General features: G+C 46.1%; 1 protein-coding gene across 1 annotated transcript in view; it reads right to left on the minus strand.

Moving 5' to 3' along the window:
* Positions 1 to 18,330, minus strand: part of LOC131260369 (protein split ends) — a 43,676-nt gene that overhangs the window by 11,050 nt on the left and 14,296 nt on the right. Inside the window, exons 2-7 of the mRNA XM_058262069.1 lie at positions 6,063 to 6,119; positions 5,498 to 5,590; positions 4,183 to 4,576; positions 3,966 to 4,096; positions 2,280 to 2,450; positions 384 to 509 (exon numbers count right to left, since the gene is read on the minus strand). Of these exons, the coding sequence (XP_058118052.1) occupies positions 384 to 509; positions 2,280 to 2,450; positions 3,966 to 4,096; positions 4,183 to 4,576; positions 5,498 to 5,590; positions 6,063 to 6,119 (972 nt within the window). The remainder of the gene's footprint in view (positions 1 to 383; positions 510 to 2,279; positions 2,451 to 3,965; positions 4,097 to 4,182; positions 4,577 to 5,497; positions 5,591 to 6,062; positions 6,120 to 18,330) is intronic.

The raw sequence follows: 18,330 nt of genomic DNA on the forward strand, positions 1-18,330 counted from the left end.
GACGTGATGTGTCGAGTAGAGTGTGAAAACGATATAAATTCCCATAGCATTGCGTTTTTCGTTCATAAACTTAACATTCAAGCCAATATTTTAATGTGTAAGTAGATAAACCAATAAATAAGTAAATAAATAAATAAATAAATAAATAAATAAAACATAAGAATAGCTAGCCTTTGTATACAAGCAAAAATATGCATGTAAATATAGATAAATAAATTGAAAAAAATGATAAGCTAACGAGCGTTCCAGGCATTAGACGAAATAACGAGACGAGACAACAGAACAAAACGAAACAAAAGAAGAACGAAACAGAGCAAAAACAAACGAACTAAACTAATTTAAAAAAAACAGTAGACGCGTACGCAAAAGCAATAAAATACTACCTGGTGTTCTGGGAGTGTGTGTACCGAGAGACGATCTAGAGCTATCGCGAGGACTAGGAATGGTAGGCATTAGATCGGTCTTTCGACGATTGACAGTGCGCTGATAGTTCATTTCTGCTGTATCGTCTGCAGGAGAAACAGAGAGAAAGTGATAGATAGATAGGAGGAGAAGAGAAAGAGACAGGAGTAGAAGTGGGATTTATGGAGTAAGGGGGGATAAATGAAAGATATTGGAACGTAAAGAGCCACCGTGACGGAGAAAGTATTGAATGACAGATAGACACAAATGTTATCATCACAATAACCATTGTAAGGAATAAAAAAAACGTTGGAAAAAGAAACGAAAGAAAGAAAATAGTAAAGTATGAATTCCCAAAAAAGCATGATTTTGATAACCACCCACCGGAAGAAGAGTTTCGCCCAAAAGATGTTGGTTTTTATCAGTTACGGTTGCACATGATGTAAAACACACGAGGTGGCGTAGAGAAGGAAAAAGGATGACACAGAAATGAATAGATAACATAAAGAAACGGAAACATAGAAAGAGAAAAGAAAAAAGATAGAAAAAGACAAAAATGAATTTAATATTATGTAAACAAATTGCGTTAAAGATTCATTGGTTAGTCACCGGAAAATGTTGTTTGCTTTGTTTTTACATTATTAATTTGGATTCAATAAATTGGAGCAGAAACTTGTTAACACAATAGAATTCAAATGTCGAGACATATCTATCAACGTTCAACGGAGATGTACATTCAGTTAAACACAACATGCTTGTCAAAGAAAAGGATTTTTGTGTTAGACATTTTTCTACGAAGAAAGTAAAGAATTTGGATACCAGGACATACTTTATCGCAGAAAAAGAAAAACTACAAATATAACATGCACAAATAACAACAAATAGAACAGAAATAAGCTTAAGAGAAACAAACAGAAGAGAACATAAAAGGAAAACAAGAAGATATACAATCGAAGGAAACGAAACGCTCTACATTTTATACTTCATTGTCTCTACGAAAAATTAATGGAAAATTAATTTTAAAATCAATTATCATAACAACGACAGTCAATATGCCTTCGTCAAACCTGTACAAGTATCGATTGAACAGATGTTTATTAAAATGTACAAATTTGTTCATTCGGCCTAATTGAGTCTGTAACATTCCATTCCATTGTCGCTGAGGGTTTATGTAAACAGAACTTGCAATACACTCATAAGCAAACAAAAAAGCATCGTAGAACGATTAATAAAACGAGAGTAAAATTGATAATTGTATATGAAACAGAAGCCGACCAACAAGCCACAACCGAGCGAACCACTGGGAAGTCCAACGACAGGGGGACAGATACCCGTTAACGATAACTTATGAGAGTTGAACTAGCTAGAAACTTATTTTACACTCGCAACAATCGAAGCGAAGCGCCAAGATGCTTACGTAAAGAAAAACAACATCAACAGCAACAAAGAAGGACGATCGAAGAAGGGATTACTACTGTTCATGGGATTTGGCAAACGGTACATAGTTAACAAGTCGATAGATAAGAATCCCTTGAGTAGAGGTGTGTGGAGAATATGTTATTGAAACAACCAAGTGAAAAAGATAATCAAATAATCAGAAACCGAATGCGAATGTATGTAACAGTGCGGAAAAGGATACAAAATAAACTGGATAGTATGTAAGGCTGGGGAACAAATGCGGCCGCAGCAATCAAAGACAAATGTACAACGAAACATAGCCGAATTGGTTAAATTAGATAAAACCAAAACAAAAGTGTGCACACCCAAAGGAAAGATGTAAACAAACAAAAAAAATGCAAGAGAAGGCAGTAATAAAAAAAAAGAAGGCGTAAATATTCTTCGCTAAGCGGGAAGAACACGCAAAACGATGGCTTTACCCTTGCCGCTAGCGTAACTACGGGAGACGGCCGGTTGGTAGTCGGCTGCCGTCGGAGGATCGTCGATGTTGATGCCGGTCCCGGCAAGCGAGAAGGTAAGCTTTCTCGGGCACTCGCTAGTGCTGGTCCAGTTGAACACCTCGTACATCGAGCTGGACATTCGTCGTTGGTCTGTTGTGTGTCGGTCCGCATCCATTCGGACAGTGTTGTGGGCGTAGGGTGTACAACGCACGTATGGGGTTTCGTTTTCGTATCATCGTTTGTTACGGAATATGCAAGGTGCCGGTGAAGAGTCAACCAATTTCACAGGATAAGCCGGTAGGCAGAGCGACGATCAGGCCGAAATCGCAATTGGGAATTCGACGAGTGCATCGAGCGTGCGGTTGCAGATGTTGGGAGTGTTGGTGGAACGTGGCAGCGTCGGTAAGTGCATCAGCGTGCGTCCCGGTTGATTCGAGTTCAGCAAAGCATTGGTTTGAAACGGTACACGTAGGAGGGATGAACATAAAGGTGGTGGATTTTATCGTCGGAAATTGTTTTTTTTTTATTCGGGAAAGTCACCACGCAAACCAAGCATCAATTAAGCAACCAAGAACGCCCCCGTCCAGCGACAGAAGAGCAACGGTAGATTGAAATAGAGCGTCAATAATAACCCATCGTCATTTCCAGCGGAACAGAATTAGCCAATTTGAAGATAGATGCGCGATCGTACGAAGTGTTATGTTGAAGCGGGTCGTGTGGAATAAAAACCAATGGGCGAAAGAAAAGAGGAATAGAGATTAACAATTTTGGCTGCTAAGGATAGTTGTAAGAGAGACGGAACGGAAGGATGTGAAGTATAGTATGTATTACTAACAATGCACGAGGAGTGAGTGAACTAATAAAGTCGAGCCAATTGAATTATCACAGCACATTGAGTAAACTTATAAAGTGTCCGAAAAAACGCATGAATAAAATTAAAACGACACATGACGAGAAGAAACAAACAAGTTTGCCCTCATTGCAGAGCAGGAACGCAGAAATACTAGCAAAATTGAACACTAGGTAGGAACTAAATTTGCCACTAGCTTTAACTTGGTACAAGAAACCAAACGACCAAGCAAATCACGTCCAACGTAAAGTCACTAATGCTCATAAAGGCAGACTTAAAATTTACGATACTCAGTCTGCAAGACGTATAAATATTGAGTAGACGTCACGCGTGCTCATATAACCAAACTCGTTCGACTAAAGAAAGTTTCACTAAAAAGCTTGAGAATGCGTAAAACAGCAAATATTTCAATTATTTCAGCAAGTCCTTAACAGTACGATGGATGGAATCTCGAATGATAACTCGAATCTATGCGATAGATTAAAACCCACTATAAAATGCCATACATTCGGTGAATACGATGCTCTACGAGAAGAATCTAAACAAAAATCCTAATGCGAACTCCTCCCCCGATTAACCTAAGATCAGGGCAACGTAGAGCGCTATGAGGCGGAAATTTCCAGCCCTTTGTTCTATAAGAGGAGGATGACGCTGATGAGAGTATGAATCAAAGAGTTCGAAGTGAAGTTGTATGTGGATGTGAATTATCCTTCTTGTGCGGAGCGACGGAACTCCGGCGTTGAGATATGGTTTCGCGCGAAACTACCCGCAACGGTACTGGTTTCCCGCGACGTGTCAAACCTTCGGATACGTACCGTCTGTCGATCGGTCGAGACCACTGGCGGAGGTAGCTCGCTTCTTCGCCGCACCGTCGGTAAGTTCGCGCTCCGAGCTGCGCCTCGTCAGTGCCGCCCCCGTGTACGCTACGTTCGTGATTGATGTTGCTCTAAAAATGTACAAGCATTCGGTTTAGATGAATTCGACAAAACCCGCGCGACAGAGAAGAACTGCCGAACCCCGGTGGGTACCCACCTCCGGTGCGCCCAGAACGAGCTGCACATGCCACTGTCACTGGTGTCGATCATGCGGGGCGTCGACGAGCCGAAAGCGAACTGGATCGAGCCGCGATCATTGCGTCGCTTCGTCTCCATGCGCTGGTCGCGCTCCTGGTTCTTGCGCAGTATGTACTCCCGCCGCTCGTTGTCCGCCTCGATGATGGCCCGTCGGCGCTCCTCGACCTGTGACCGCCGGTCGTTTTCCCGCCTCCGCAGGTCGTCCATCCGGCGGCGCCGTTCTTCCTCCTTCTGCTCGCGGAACTTTTGCGCCGCCAGCGCTTGTGCCTTCAGCTCCTCGAGCTTCTTCTGTCGCTCCTCGTTCTGTCGTTCCTTCATCTGTTTTATTCGCTCCTCGCGCTCTTTTTGCAGTTCTGATGTGGGAGTCAAACGTCCATAGAGAACGGATGGAAGGAAAGAAAGTAACATATTAGTGGATGGATAAACAGTAGCGTCGTTAAAAAACAAACTGGAAAACCGCTCGACTTAGCAGTTCGCATGTGATCGATAACGTGCAGGACAAGGCAGCGGGGAATTGGGACCAAAAATGCTTATTAAGGCATCATCAGCAAACATTGTGGAGTCAAGTCGTTGGGCTGGTAGGTTTTATTCGTTTTCTGACGTACTATTGAACAGTGGATCACACGGGAGACTCCGGGAAGCTTACAATACGAAAACTGGGATACGATATAAAATTTAAATGCTGTTAGTGTGTTGAATTGAACGAAGTCTACTTCTTGAAAACCATGCATTTTTAAGGCCATGTTGAAAGGCATAGATACACAAGAGCACATTCACAGATTATAAATAAACAAAGTTATACTTTTACTTCTTCCAAAAACATTGTCAAGCTAGGGTAAGTGGTAAATGTCCATAATCGTACAGTCAATATGCGCTTTTAAACAATTTCTTGTTCAATCGTACTATCCTGACTGCACTTGACGACAAAAGAGCTTGCACAAGTAACTTTGGATACGTGCGGTTAGTGGACTCCAAGGAGTCGAAGGGGATGCGCAATTAGTTGGGCAACTGAGAGCGATTATTCAGCACGGTTATAATGTTATAATTATGCGCGCGTGGACAACCACACACTGTGCGTTATACACACAAGCACACACTAAAAAGAAAACGGACTCAACGGACTCAACCACAGCAGCATAGTAGAGGGAAGGCGCTGGCCCACAGGGTACGCATGCACCGTTGACGATCGATGGACTCGACCCTAAGGGCACTGCGCTTCACGGCTGTTGCTGCTGCTGCTGGCCCGATTGTGCGGTCAGTCGTGTCCAATGTACCTTCTGTGTTTCTACCGTTATCGGCACTATCGTCGCCGACGCAGGCAAACCAATGAAGTGTGTGCGCGACCGAGTGCTGATCATGCAGTCGATCTGGGCCGGGTGCAAATTTTCCGCCGGACCACAATCCGGGTGTCGCGGATGGGAGTTGTAAAGAGATGGAACGACGAAAAAATACAACGAGTTAGTGACCGGTTAATTTGTCAGCTTTGTACCGCCAACGGACTCAGAGGCCTTGACGATGGGATGTGGGTCCCATTCAGGACCTGATAGGCAGGCGCGCATGGCGGGTCCGTGAGAACCGTTCAACATCGTGGACACCTGAACACGGAACGTCACATTATCTCTCCACCGAACCTGCAACGTGAGTTCATCCCGCTTCCGACGGAATTTGATTCCGTAGAACGTGCTCTGGGTCTTCTGTGTCGCTGCAACTTCTCCGGTGAGAAATTCGCGATCACGTTCTTCTCCTCGATTTCACTGCCGTTCTGCCCGCGCCTCCACGAGTGAGTGTGTGTGTGTGTTTGGAAGTGTGTTTTGGAGCGGGCCATATTTGGTCACTTACCTCTATTAGCTGAAGACGGCCTTGACTGTTTTTGTACGGTCGCATCTCTGTTGCCGGCTGTGGAAGAGACATGGAAAAAGATGCCACAATCAGCTCATTGAACTTCCTTTGACGATAGAATGGGCCGCCGTCACAGGAGTGTCACGCACGGCACATCGACCCGAGTTACAAGCAGAAACAAGCCCAACATCATGGGACACGCGAGAGAGAAAAAAAAGGCACACTGGCGAATGTTGTCAATACCGATTAACATCGATTCGAAATTCACCGCACGTAGCTGAAGTGGGAATTGTTCGAAGGATGATCGTACTCGCTGGCCGAAAGACGGTTTGAAGAATAATGATAGTCGGATGAATATCGGCGGGGTGCGGAGGGAAAAGCCGCTGGTTGCAAATTATCATAAATGGTGTAAGTGGCTCACCCTCGAGTAAGCCTGAGCAGGTGGATTACAAAGTCATAGCCTCTGCCTAGAGCATGTATCTGACGCAATCGGTATAAAAATATTCTATTATGAAAGCGAAGATTTTTTATACTTTTACAATCGTGAGTAAAACATGTTTTATTCTGGCAATCAAACATCCACCCTAACACAGATTTGCCACAAATAATTTTAGCCCCGAAGTCATCCCCGGTCCCTCCTCCACCGGTCGACCCCGGCCTTACCTAAGCTAAATTGGACATGGCGCGACTTCCGCGCCCCGAGCAGCTGCTGCTGGTCGGTAAGGCTGAGATTCTCGCGGGACAATGACTTGACCAGTATGCCGCGCAGTACCGCCAGCGTCGTGCTCGGAATGCGATCACTTTCTTCGGTCAGCATGATGGAGGTGGTGCTTGAGGTCGGCTCATGGAGACTGTCATCATCGATCAACATCATTGTTATGTATCACAAACGACACACGCGCGCACAAACAAACACACTCGCATGCGCATACGTTCTCACTGCTGATTGAACCACCGAAGCTCCACCGTGACGGATCGCAGGGCACATTCCCCTGGACCAACGATCACAAGCACTTGACTTTCAAACTCCACACGGAATTATTATTTATATTTCGAGAGTCTCCTGAGGAGAAAAGCAAAGCTATATTAAAGCTAGAGTGTTGTCATACACAGCACGCACTTCCGCCAAGTAAGAAAAACAATCAAAACTCTTCAAGAAATAGCAATGGAGAGTGATAGATGGGCTTTGGACGAATCCGATTAATAATCCCAATTTAGTTTCCCGAATAAACACCAAAAACTGTAACAATTATTTTCTCCCCAAACAGGTGCGAGATGTAACGCCGAGCTGGGGTTGTGTCAAAACACGCTGCTACTACACGAGCACCATATGCGAAACATCAGAATAGAGGTGTTGACAGTTGGCAAGTTGGGAGGATCTCGACGTAGGCCGATCATAATACTAACACTCTTAAAAGGGCACATCTCGTTTCGCCCCGGGCCGGACATTCTCCGTATGCTAAACAGCCGGACAAATTCAATCTGCCAGACACTAATACCTATTGAAGGCACGTTGTTTGCATCAAAGATGCTGACATTGAGAGATGTTTATGGTCATTCACGGTTTCGGTCGAGCCAGCAGCTCTTGATAATGTCGTTCCAATCGTGAGTCCGGTCCGTGCAAGGTCCACCGGGCAATAAATCATTTCTAACCAATTCGCAACACTACGCTCGCACATCCCTACCCTCCCTTTCGTCAACTTGTAATATGGGAATGTCACCTCACCGATTCTTGTAGCAGTATAAGGTTTCTTCACAGGTCATCCCGATCGCAATCGATAACATGGAATTTTAGAAGATCAACCAACCGTTTGGGATACATTCTAAATCCAACCGATCATCCCCACATCCTCCGTCTCGAGGTTCTCGATAACCTTGGATGATTTATTTCCACAGGTCCAGAATTCCGTGATAATTATCAGCACTGTAATTTGATAAGTACCCAAGGCTTGGTTGCTCAACAGTGACACACTGGCGAATACACTCTTCAGTGGTGCGTTGCGAAAGAAACTTGATACGGGGCGCCTGATCATCCGTTGCTGACTCACTGCGCGACCCGAACACGATTACTAACGCATCTTCAAGGAACGAACTTCTCTCTATCGCAAACATTCACACGAACAGGCCCCACGGGGACAGCAACTCGGATGTTCGCTTGTCACTCTGTCAACATTAGATCAGCGCCATTGATCATCCCATTTTTGGCGAGCATCATTGAATATTTACTCTGCATTTGTAAGCATTTTAGGATCGGGTTTTGCATCGAAATTTCATCAGCCACAGCCCGAGCTCATTTGGCCGAGTTATGGGAGTCTCGGTGAACTTTTTCGGACAAAGGTCGTGCCTCGGGGATTGACGTGATGATGTGTTTGAATAAGTAGTGTGATTATTTGTCCAATATATTCAACCTTTCAACAACCTATTAATTGTTTACGTAACCTTATAACAAGAGTACAGTATTGCACTCCAAAATGCATGGCATATCAGAGTTCCTTTAATTCATCGTGATTTCTAGAATATTTCTTTCTTCATCCCAAACGCTCCAGGAGATATTTGGGTGTTGCGACATAACAACACCGTTGTTGTGTGGAGGCGAACCACATAAAAAAACCACAACAATCTTCTCCTCTTCGGAGTCACTGAAATGAAAGTCAGTGGTTATTCGAAACAAAGACAACCTCATTAGCCAACACACGCCAGCTTCCACGGTGTGGCTGCCCGTGGCGTAGTTGTTTCTTCTGGATCACACAAAGCATACAACGCGGCAGGGGAAGAAGACACGGTAAACGGTCCGATTGCCCCACTATTCTCTTGTGGTTAATTTTCATGCTACGATTATTAAACTTCAGTTCTCTGCCACGAGAAGTGGCGCAAGGGATCAGCGCCGAGCGAAACTGACGTAATCGTCAGCGGCATCAAAGAAAAGCGAAAGGTCATCGATGTGATGTTGTCTTGTAACCGAACCACTCCAGACATGCTTTGTATTTTGGGTAGCAGTTACACATTACATTCTAATGGTGATTATGACCGGGAAATGCCGCCTATAGTTGCATTTCATCTCAGACTTAGGAGTTAAACCGTACAGGCACTCGAGCAGGGAACTGCGGTACAACTGTACAAGACCTGACCCTAAATTGATCGGCAACACCTTCACAAATGCCTACAGAGCTATGCATGGAATCTGACGCCCTCCGGACACAAAGTCGGCAAATGGTTAGTATTTACGCTACAAAACTGCACCATTAGCAGACCGCCAAAGCATGTACCAACAACAAGACTACCTACTTGTACCACTTGAAAACAGTTCTTCACACCATGCTAATGGAACAAAGAATGTTTAACCTTACTTGCCAGTACTGGCACAACCCACGGTAGCCTAAACTCATACTACTCCTTCGCCTCCTAAGGTTGGCAAGTTGGCACCGAATCGTTTACTACGTTCCTTTGACTGTACCGCGCGAGTTCCGCACGTGGGCGTAATATTACGCACCCGCCACCTTACATTCGCTTGCTCGTGGTGGTGGTGGTGGTGGTAGTTGATCGTGCATCGCACCAAACCTGAACTAAGCCACAACCCCCGAGACGAGTTTATCGTCAACACGGACCGCGAGACCAATTAGCATGCTCGGAAACAACTCGCAACCCGCCGTCCGTCACAAGTCTACCACCATTTACGGCGTTATATAGCAATGGTTTTCCCGCCGGCGACACCGGAAGCGAAACGAAACGGGCGACATAGGGTTCGATTCGCTTACTGCAAGTGCAGTTGCAGTTGCACAATTCGAGAACCCATCACTACGAACGAACGCAATCGTCTATTCCTGGCGCAGAGGCATTTTGAACCCGGTACATCGAACGGGGTAGAAAGTTTGTTCGCGACACGACTTCACAAAACTGTTACCAGCAACTGCAGGGGGAACTCATGAGGGATCGACTCATGTCCGCCCAGTTCGATAGTTTTCTCCATCAATCGGCAAAGGGTGTCCGGTGACATCTCCCTGGGTGAATGTCAAGCAACAATATAAACATATACAGAGCCTCGAGGCAGAAGGCGTATGAATCTCATTTGCATCTCAGCCAACACCAACACGTGAAGTCAGCGGCCCACACCAACACCGAACGTACAACCCGAATGTCGACGCTGAAGGCAAAAGCAAGCCTCCATCTCCTCAATGGCAACGTTTAGCTCGCTGGACAAGAATCCGATCACCTCCATCAAGGTCGTGGCCGCATGCCCGAAGTCACAAGAGGAAACACAAAAACTTGAACTTCCACCAATGCATGAATCTTCAAGGCGCGATTTTCATTCAGTAGAAAGACCAACTTCACGGGCGTCGGAGTAGAGGAAGATCTTTCAGGAAATCGACGATGCGTGAACGTGATGTAATTGACACCCACCTAGCGAGGTGGGAAACAGGGGTGGTGTGCGTGTGCCGGGTACCGTACGGCACCACCCGAATGAGGTGTTTGATCAACTCTGGTAACATCATCTGCGTCAGTCGAAGAACAAGCCAGGTTAATATACGGAGGCCGTAGATCGAGCAAGAAAAAGTATTGACTCCCGCCAAAGGAGACGAAACTTTGGTGAAACGTATATACTTCAAAATGATTCTTCGGAGTCAACCGAACTCAAGTTGGTATTCTTCTTCCACCATCACATGAACCAGCGTTCAGTGAACTGTAAAACTGATCGGACACTTCCGCTGCGAGACATTCGATGCAGAGTGTGTTTTAGGTTACAAACAACAAACCCGAACTTCGAATGGCATCGACTAGAGACTTCCAAAAATGAGAAATCAAACAACCTCAGTCTGTATAGGAATCGTTTCCGCCCGGCGAGAAAGAGATCATTAAAGGGCCCCGCAGAAGAGGTCAGCCCTCGGTCAGGGGTATGATAACTAATGGGTAAATATTGAACCTTTAACACCTGTTTGCTGAACGTAAAGGCCATGGTCTCCGGGCGATAAGGTGGTGCCTGCGAGAGAGTTCACACAAAACTCGCCGAGGTCCGTAACCATTTGTGGACATAAGAATTTGGTATTACCTGGGGTGTGATCATCGGCTGAAGCTTGAACACAACGTACCCCATAATTTTCTTCCCCGAGCTTGACGTTGTCCTCCATTTCTCTCGATCTCGATCGTAGGCGCTAGACGTGGCCGTGTGATCGATCAGGTAGGTATCAGCGAATCGTTTGTGGTGTGCAATCGATAATCGATTTTAAAGCCCCCGCGCGATCGTTTTCAGCCTAGCTTTCAGAAATGGAGCAATTGGTTGGAGCTGGCACCGCAAACACTCCAGCAACGGCGTGCCGTTACGCAGGTACTACACTAAGTCCAAACGAAACAACCATGCCGCAAGGTATCAGCAAAACCATGAATGGAGATAACAAGGTTAACCAAGGTTTGAGCCTTGGTACCAGTAACCAATAGAAAAAGCTTGGTAAAGCTAGTTGGACGAATGGGAGATAGATAGAGAGAGAACTATAGCAAGAACTAACGGAGACGAAAGGAACGACCACATCATAAATCGCTACCGCACGCGCAAAAATTTGATGGGAAAACGATTTTCAAGGGTTTGCGCGACGGTGCTAAACACGTTTTTACATCGTGTGAACGAACCTTCAAGCAACCATTTATGTTGATGGCTTATTTCTCTCGAAGAATCCTGTTTCCAATGTGCGCTTTTGATGTGTTAATCTTATTCTCCTGACATGCCATGTGCTCTTCAAACATGAACTTTCGTTTAAATCAGTCAACTTTTTACGAATCAAACATAACATAAGGTCTAAAAGTATCGCATGAAAATCCTGCCCACATATACCATAGAGTGTGGCTATAAAACCCCCTTTCTAAACGGTTCCTAGCGCCAAAACGTCCTTGCAGAAGATTGATGTAGGCTTGCCAGGTAGTAAACCACCGGGTGCGGTTTACGTGACCTCGGCAAAGACGAGCCGGCGCACGAGAAGTGTCGAATCACACCAGCTGTTTTTGAGTACCCTTATTCTGACATTTCACGCTAGAGACCCTTCTCATGTGAGGCAATCCCTTATCCCCACGGCGCACCCCAAAAACACCTTTATCAACAGGTTACGCCGTTTCGCGAACCAAAGTTCGCTAAAAAAAATAAAATAAACCTCGTTCTTGTATTGGTAGGCAGAAACAAAAAGCATCGAAACATACAACACACCACCGCGAACTGAGCCCTATCTTATCGCAAGAATGGAATTCGCCACGAAACAAACTTCCGAGCGTGCACGAATTGCAAAGGCTTCTTTTGGTCTGACTTCATCGCCTTTAAATTAACTCATAGCTAGGGGTAACAATGATCGTCATCATCATCAACATCATCATCATCCTCGCCGTCACCATAATCACGCAGGTCCCTCACCAACCACGCAGCGTTTAAGGCATTCACTTTGCAAATAATTGTCGTAAACTTGTCAAACACGAAATCGCATCAAATCACACAAAACTCCATGCGCTATTCTTGAACGAAGCCGCGTCACGATTATTTTGAGCCTTTGATTTTCTTAGGTTTTCCTTCCTTTTGCTTGATTCAGTGAGTCGATTTTGCTGCTGATGGTGGAACAAACCCCCATTCGGTGAGGAGAAGAAACAAAAACGTCAACATAAAAACACGACACACACTAGCACGACCGTTCTAGCCGACAGCCAGTCACGGAACAAACGCAAACCCACACTTGCAGCAGGCACAGAAGGCAGTATCAGCCAGCAGAAGTAGCAGACGGCGGTGGCCAAACCTTTCGGGAGGCTGTTCACTTCTTTGACAGGTCCAACGGCGAACCTTATAATGAGAAGCACGCGCGCGCGATCGCGATCTTCTCGCGCAGAGTAACCTTCGGCGTCGTGCGTTTTAAGGGCGCACGGTGTGCCTCCACAAACAACGTCGTCGTGGACGTCTCGATCGTCGTCGTCGTCGTACCGGGTCCACTGGAAGTCGGAGACTGTCGACCAAAAGCCAGCCGCAAACGTGCCGGAGTCGACGGCGCGAGTCGAGCAATCGCGTAGGGCGTTCGCCGTTCAGTTCTGGCCACAACGAATACGACGACGTCGGTTGTTTCCGCGGTGGCGTTTACATCTACAGACGAGCCCGCGCCAAGACGCTCTCGAAAAAGGCGGCCCACGATGACAACGCAGCGCCAACCACTTCTCCATCGTCCCAGGCCCGCTTCTTGGGTGTCTAATAATGCGCGAGAGAGCAACCCGAGACGACCACGTTGCCTTTGCTCGGAGAGAACACGCGGCCAGGAGAGGGGGGAGCTACACTGGCAGGCGTAGATTTAAGCACGGCTCAAGCGGATCCGCATGGAGCACAATTCAAATGCAGCCCATTTTACGACGAGCCTTAGGGGAGAAGGTTTTTTTTTTCTAGTGTCTGAGGTTTATTATTTCGCCTTTTTGTTCATCAATAAAACCATTGATTACAGTTAGCGCATAAATTAAAAGGGGAATAAAAACGGCGGGTCCATGACCGATGCCGTTTAAAACAGATTGGGTATGGGCGTGTTTAGCAGAAAAAGGAAAGATATATAATGTGAACCTACTATTTTATAAAATGTTCCTACCAACTAATCAACAAAAAAGCAAAACTGTCATGAATATACCAGTAAAATCAAATATGGAAATTGTAAAGTGAACACCTCAGCTGGAATTATTCTTCATGACTATACCGGGAAAATCAACTAAAAATGGAAGACAAGATCGTGTCACAGACTTGCTGCGAAACTAAAATAACATATGGTTTTGTTGATCGGTTTAATTTCGTGAACACTAGGCGAACTAGTTGCGATAGGAAAGCGTTGGAGTCTAGCTTAGTTTTATATACGGAACGGAAAGAAAAATAAATACCAACAACCAAGTGCATGTGCAATGGCATCAAATGATTGCGCAATGGGAAGAAAGGGGGAACGGAGAGAACACCATTGCATTACACCATTAACGATGCATGGGGCGAGTTCGGGCGGCATTCCCAGCAATAGGAAATTCCAGAAATACTTTCTCCGAAACAGAACGCACCGAAGTGCTGGGTACATATGAGCGACAGAGTGTAAAGAACCAGCATGAATGATCGTGGGGCGTCTGTCTGTTCCGTTCCGTTTTCTATTTGAAGAACATCACCGAGACGTGCTCTGCTGGGCACACGGTTTTATATTTCAATGTTCCAATTAGTTTGGAGTTATTTTGAAACGAACGATCAAATAACATAAAGCGATGTTAACCAATTTACTAAAGGTCATTGTGGGTACTCTCCTCGTCGAGGTGCTGTGAACCGGTAAAGGAAAACAAAATTGTTCCGGAGGTATATGCTTATAAAAGCGAACCGTTTTCAGCACGAAGAACACACTGGGTTTTCCATTTATTGAAACCTGATTTAATTAAGACAAAAAGTTTTCAGATTAGATTGCATGATATCCATATCCTCCAATTAGCAACGTGCATAGGTTAGCACAACGTTGAAGAGCAACATCCATAACGGACGTGAACAGCTGATATTCAAGTGCTATCCCGCCTGAAGGTAGACTACAGGCGATGCACCAAACACACGGCAGATCATCTTCGACCGTTATTTAAACCGACGCAACAGTTTGATTACTCACTGTTTTCCCTTTTTTTTAATCCATCTCAAATGCGGATACTACTGAAAACCAAGCACCACTACTAGAGGGCTGTTGTGAAAGCCGTTAAAATGGCAACTAAAAACAAATTAACCTCATCCAATCGGGTCGATTTTGGGGCGGACGGGTCGCGCGAAGTGCCGTGAAATTCGGTAACAATCTCGCCACACCGGGGGTGATCGAAAAGAAAGAAGAATGATGGATGGCGATGTTGTATTGAGCTCGTTAAAAGCGAAGTGCTACCACAAGCAGCCAATCCATCTTTCCCTCATCATTTAGACTTTTAAGATGTTTCGAAGAGAGAATCGAAATAGAAAATAACCAAACGACACGACATTGGCGAGGCACGCTTCCTGGAGCATAGAAGCCACGAAAGGCAGGATGAATTTTTTAGGTTAAAGATGTTGAACTGGATTAAGCTTCATGATCTGTGGCTTTTCTGCAACAAACCTCTACGCTTCGGAATCGCAACACACCAACGTCTGGGTAGACGATCATCACAGGTGATGAAGTCATCATCAATCCAGCTTTCACGACGTCATCGTTACCAGTGGGTAGCAATATCTTCCTCAAAAAAGGCGGAACTATTGCTTACGCCAGGTTAAAACTGAGTCTCAAGGAACAAAGCCAGGCACACTACTAACCGAAAAGTCGTGAAGCACCTCCTTCAAAAAATCCTAACGATCAAAATCAGGAGGCCCCCCCGGCAAAGTTCGGTTTCGTGACGTGACAAGCTAATGACAACTTTGCTCTTGCCAGCTTCTCCAGCCAACGAGGAATCCGATTAACACTATCCTGGTTGTTTCGACCGAAACAAGGAAAAAGATAGACTCAACGCGACGACTGACGTAACGGACGACTTGAGCTTGGATCTGTGCTGGATGAAAAGGATGTCCATCTGCGCGAAGAGAGGCGCACACGGCCAGTGCGAAGTGCCACAACAGGCGCTATCTTCATCCACTTATCAAACCAAACCGAAACGTAACCCGATGCAACCCCAAAAAAGGGCCTCCATACTCCATCAAAAAGCTGAAACGCAGATGACATGAAGACCTTTTCAGATCCTCCTTCAACAGCGAGCCTCACGATCGTCGGCTAAGGGTCAGCATTCGCGCTGAAGTGATTGAAGAAAGTGCCATCGAGTGTCGGGCCACGATAAATGTCGAAGAGGCTCAAGTGTAAACTCGCAACGAAAACGTCGTAATGTAGCCACCTTCCACCCCACCCCGGCGGGGTTAGTGAGGGTTACCTGCTAATGTACAGAGGGCAATGGCTTAATAAAAATGCAATCAGTAGATTATTTGCTGATCAACGACAAAAGGAAAACGATCTACCGACCAAGTCACGGCAACGGTTATTCACGATCCGCGCACAACCCGGCTAGCGGAATGACGTTGGTTGATTAGTGCGGGCTTGAAATTTACACACCGGCGCGAAAATTGCAGTGCACCGGAGCGTGGCGTAAAAGAGTGTCGCTCTTTTTTTTTCCACTCGTGTCACTTGCCGGCTAATCCTACTTCATTAGACGCACTTCAAAAGTTCGGCCCAGTCCTCTGCGACGGGTAACGAGACGATGATGATGATGATGATGATGCCTTAATCAACTGGCCGATCGGAACACCGCTGGAACCGGAACGTGTGGTTTTGCTACCGTTTCTGCTGGCCGGATCGAAATACACACACACACCCGGGGGCTGAAGATTACATGTTCGCGTGGGACACACAATCGTAACAATAGCAGAATGAGCCACCTGAAGGATTGCTGCCAAAAACTAACCAAAAACTCAAACAACTGTCTCAAGTAATTGCTGGATTTTTATTGAACGTAAGAGAAGAAAATAAAAAAAACACCCTCAAACACACACACAATTTCCCACAAATCAGTTCTGGTTTTACTTTCACTTTCCGAAGCTCCCCCACAGTTTCGTTGTGCAGTTTCATTACCTTCAAAAGCAGGATCTGCGCCTTCGGACACCCCAAGTCGTACCGGTCATATTGACTCTCCAGCAGGATCTGCCGGACCCGCAGCAGCCTTCCCCACCCTCCCCCATCCAGGCGGAAGTAACACTTTCAAGGCGCGTTATAATATGATCGCATAATAAAATGAGCAAGAAATTGCATCATAATGGACGCCATTTATACTTCCACCCTTGCCACCACCGACGACCACGAGAAGAGTGGAGGAAAATAAAGATTTCCATCGATTCGCACTCCATCTCGGTAACACTCGGAATGTGCTTGAACTATTGACACACGCGAAGAACTCTCTGTGTTTGAAGCAGGAAAGCTGCATACAAACATTGGGACTCCGTAATAGCGATGCACGCTACGGAAAAGGCGCCCACAGTTGATCATATTACATTTATTTACGTCTGGTGCGGAACAAAGATCCTCCCCACAGGGAGTAGGTACGAACGTTAACTTACCATTGACCCTTTCACTGGGGGGAAGGATGAAGGGGGTACGTGCATCATAAAGCGTTATAGCGGCACAACAAGATGCAGATGATGATGACCAACGGAAAATGAACGTACGGATGGTGGTGTATAGACCGTTGGTGCCTGCTTGAACCTTCGACCGCGGGAATTAATGAACGTCGAAAAGTTGTTTCCCTTTTCCAAAGTTCGCCCTTTTGCGATATCAATCTCTCAGTACTCACCCTCGTCCCTCGCGGCTCGATGATCACGTGGGTCAAAGGAACCAAACAACGGTTTCACTTTCGTTCCTTGCTTACAAATAAACCTCCTCACTGGAGGTCATATTTTACGCGGCTGCCTACTCGTCGGCCACAGTTAACTGGCGAGCGTGTAAGGTGCAGGGGTAACTGTGCCCTTTTCTACCCCCAGCATCCGACCTAAAGGCGGCCACCTACCGCATGCTCCGGAGGTTATTTAATTTTTACCTTTGAGTTATTACCATATTAACCCAGCCCGGGAGGCTAAACCGCACAGCGCCAGGGTGTCAGGTTTCATAACACCTCGCTGTCCGATCTCACCCACCGGGAGAAATCGGCTCACTTCGACACACACACACACGACACCCTAGGGAGGGAAAACCACAATCGGGATGTCTTCTCAATCACCAGCGCTCCCAATAACGAGGCTTCTGATTAAAGTTGACTCGGGACGTCAGGTCAAAGCTAACCGTTGGACAAAGGTGCCGACACCACGGTGGACTCAGGGACCACCGGGCATCACAATTCGTTAGCGGCGCTAGCTTTCCATGATTAACACCGAAAGGGTGACGATGGTGATGATAAAGATGGCGAAGTCAGTTGCCGCTTTATATACACAAAGCATAACCAGCGAGATGAGTGACTTCTTATTGATCCTTTTCAAATAGTGCCTCCGGCAAACAATAAAATGCACGTTTCGTAACGGTTTATGATCCGGAATGTCCTAACAACCTTGCTCCATCAACACCTGCCGCCACGGACGGCACCCGGTGTTGTTGCGACTTTCTTCCCGCGAGGGTTTTTAATTTTCCCATTCGCATTTTTATCCCCACCCGGGCGGTCGGGATCGCGCCCCTTTCGAGAGTCCTTCCGCGGGCGGATGGCGGAGAAAGCCATCGGCTCGTGCCTCCCTCCCGCGCCAACACACAAACCGACGCGACGACAAATACACGCGCGC

The sequence above is a fragment of the Anopheles coustani genome, chromosome 3, assembly GCF_943734705.1.
Source record: "Anopheles coustani chromosome 3, idAnoCousDA_361_x.2, whole genome shotgun sequence".
In the NCBI taxonomy this organism is placed as follows: Eukaryota; Metazoa; Arthropoda; class Insecta; order Diptera; family Culicidae; genus Anopheles; species Anopheles coustani.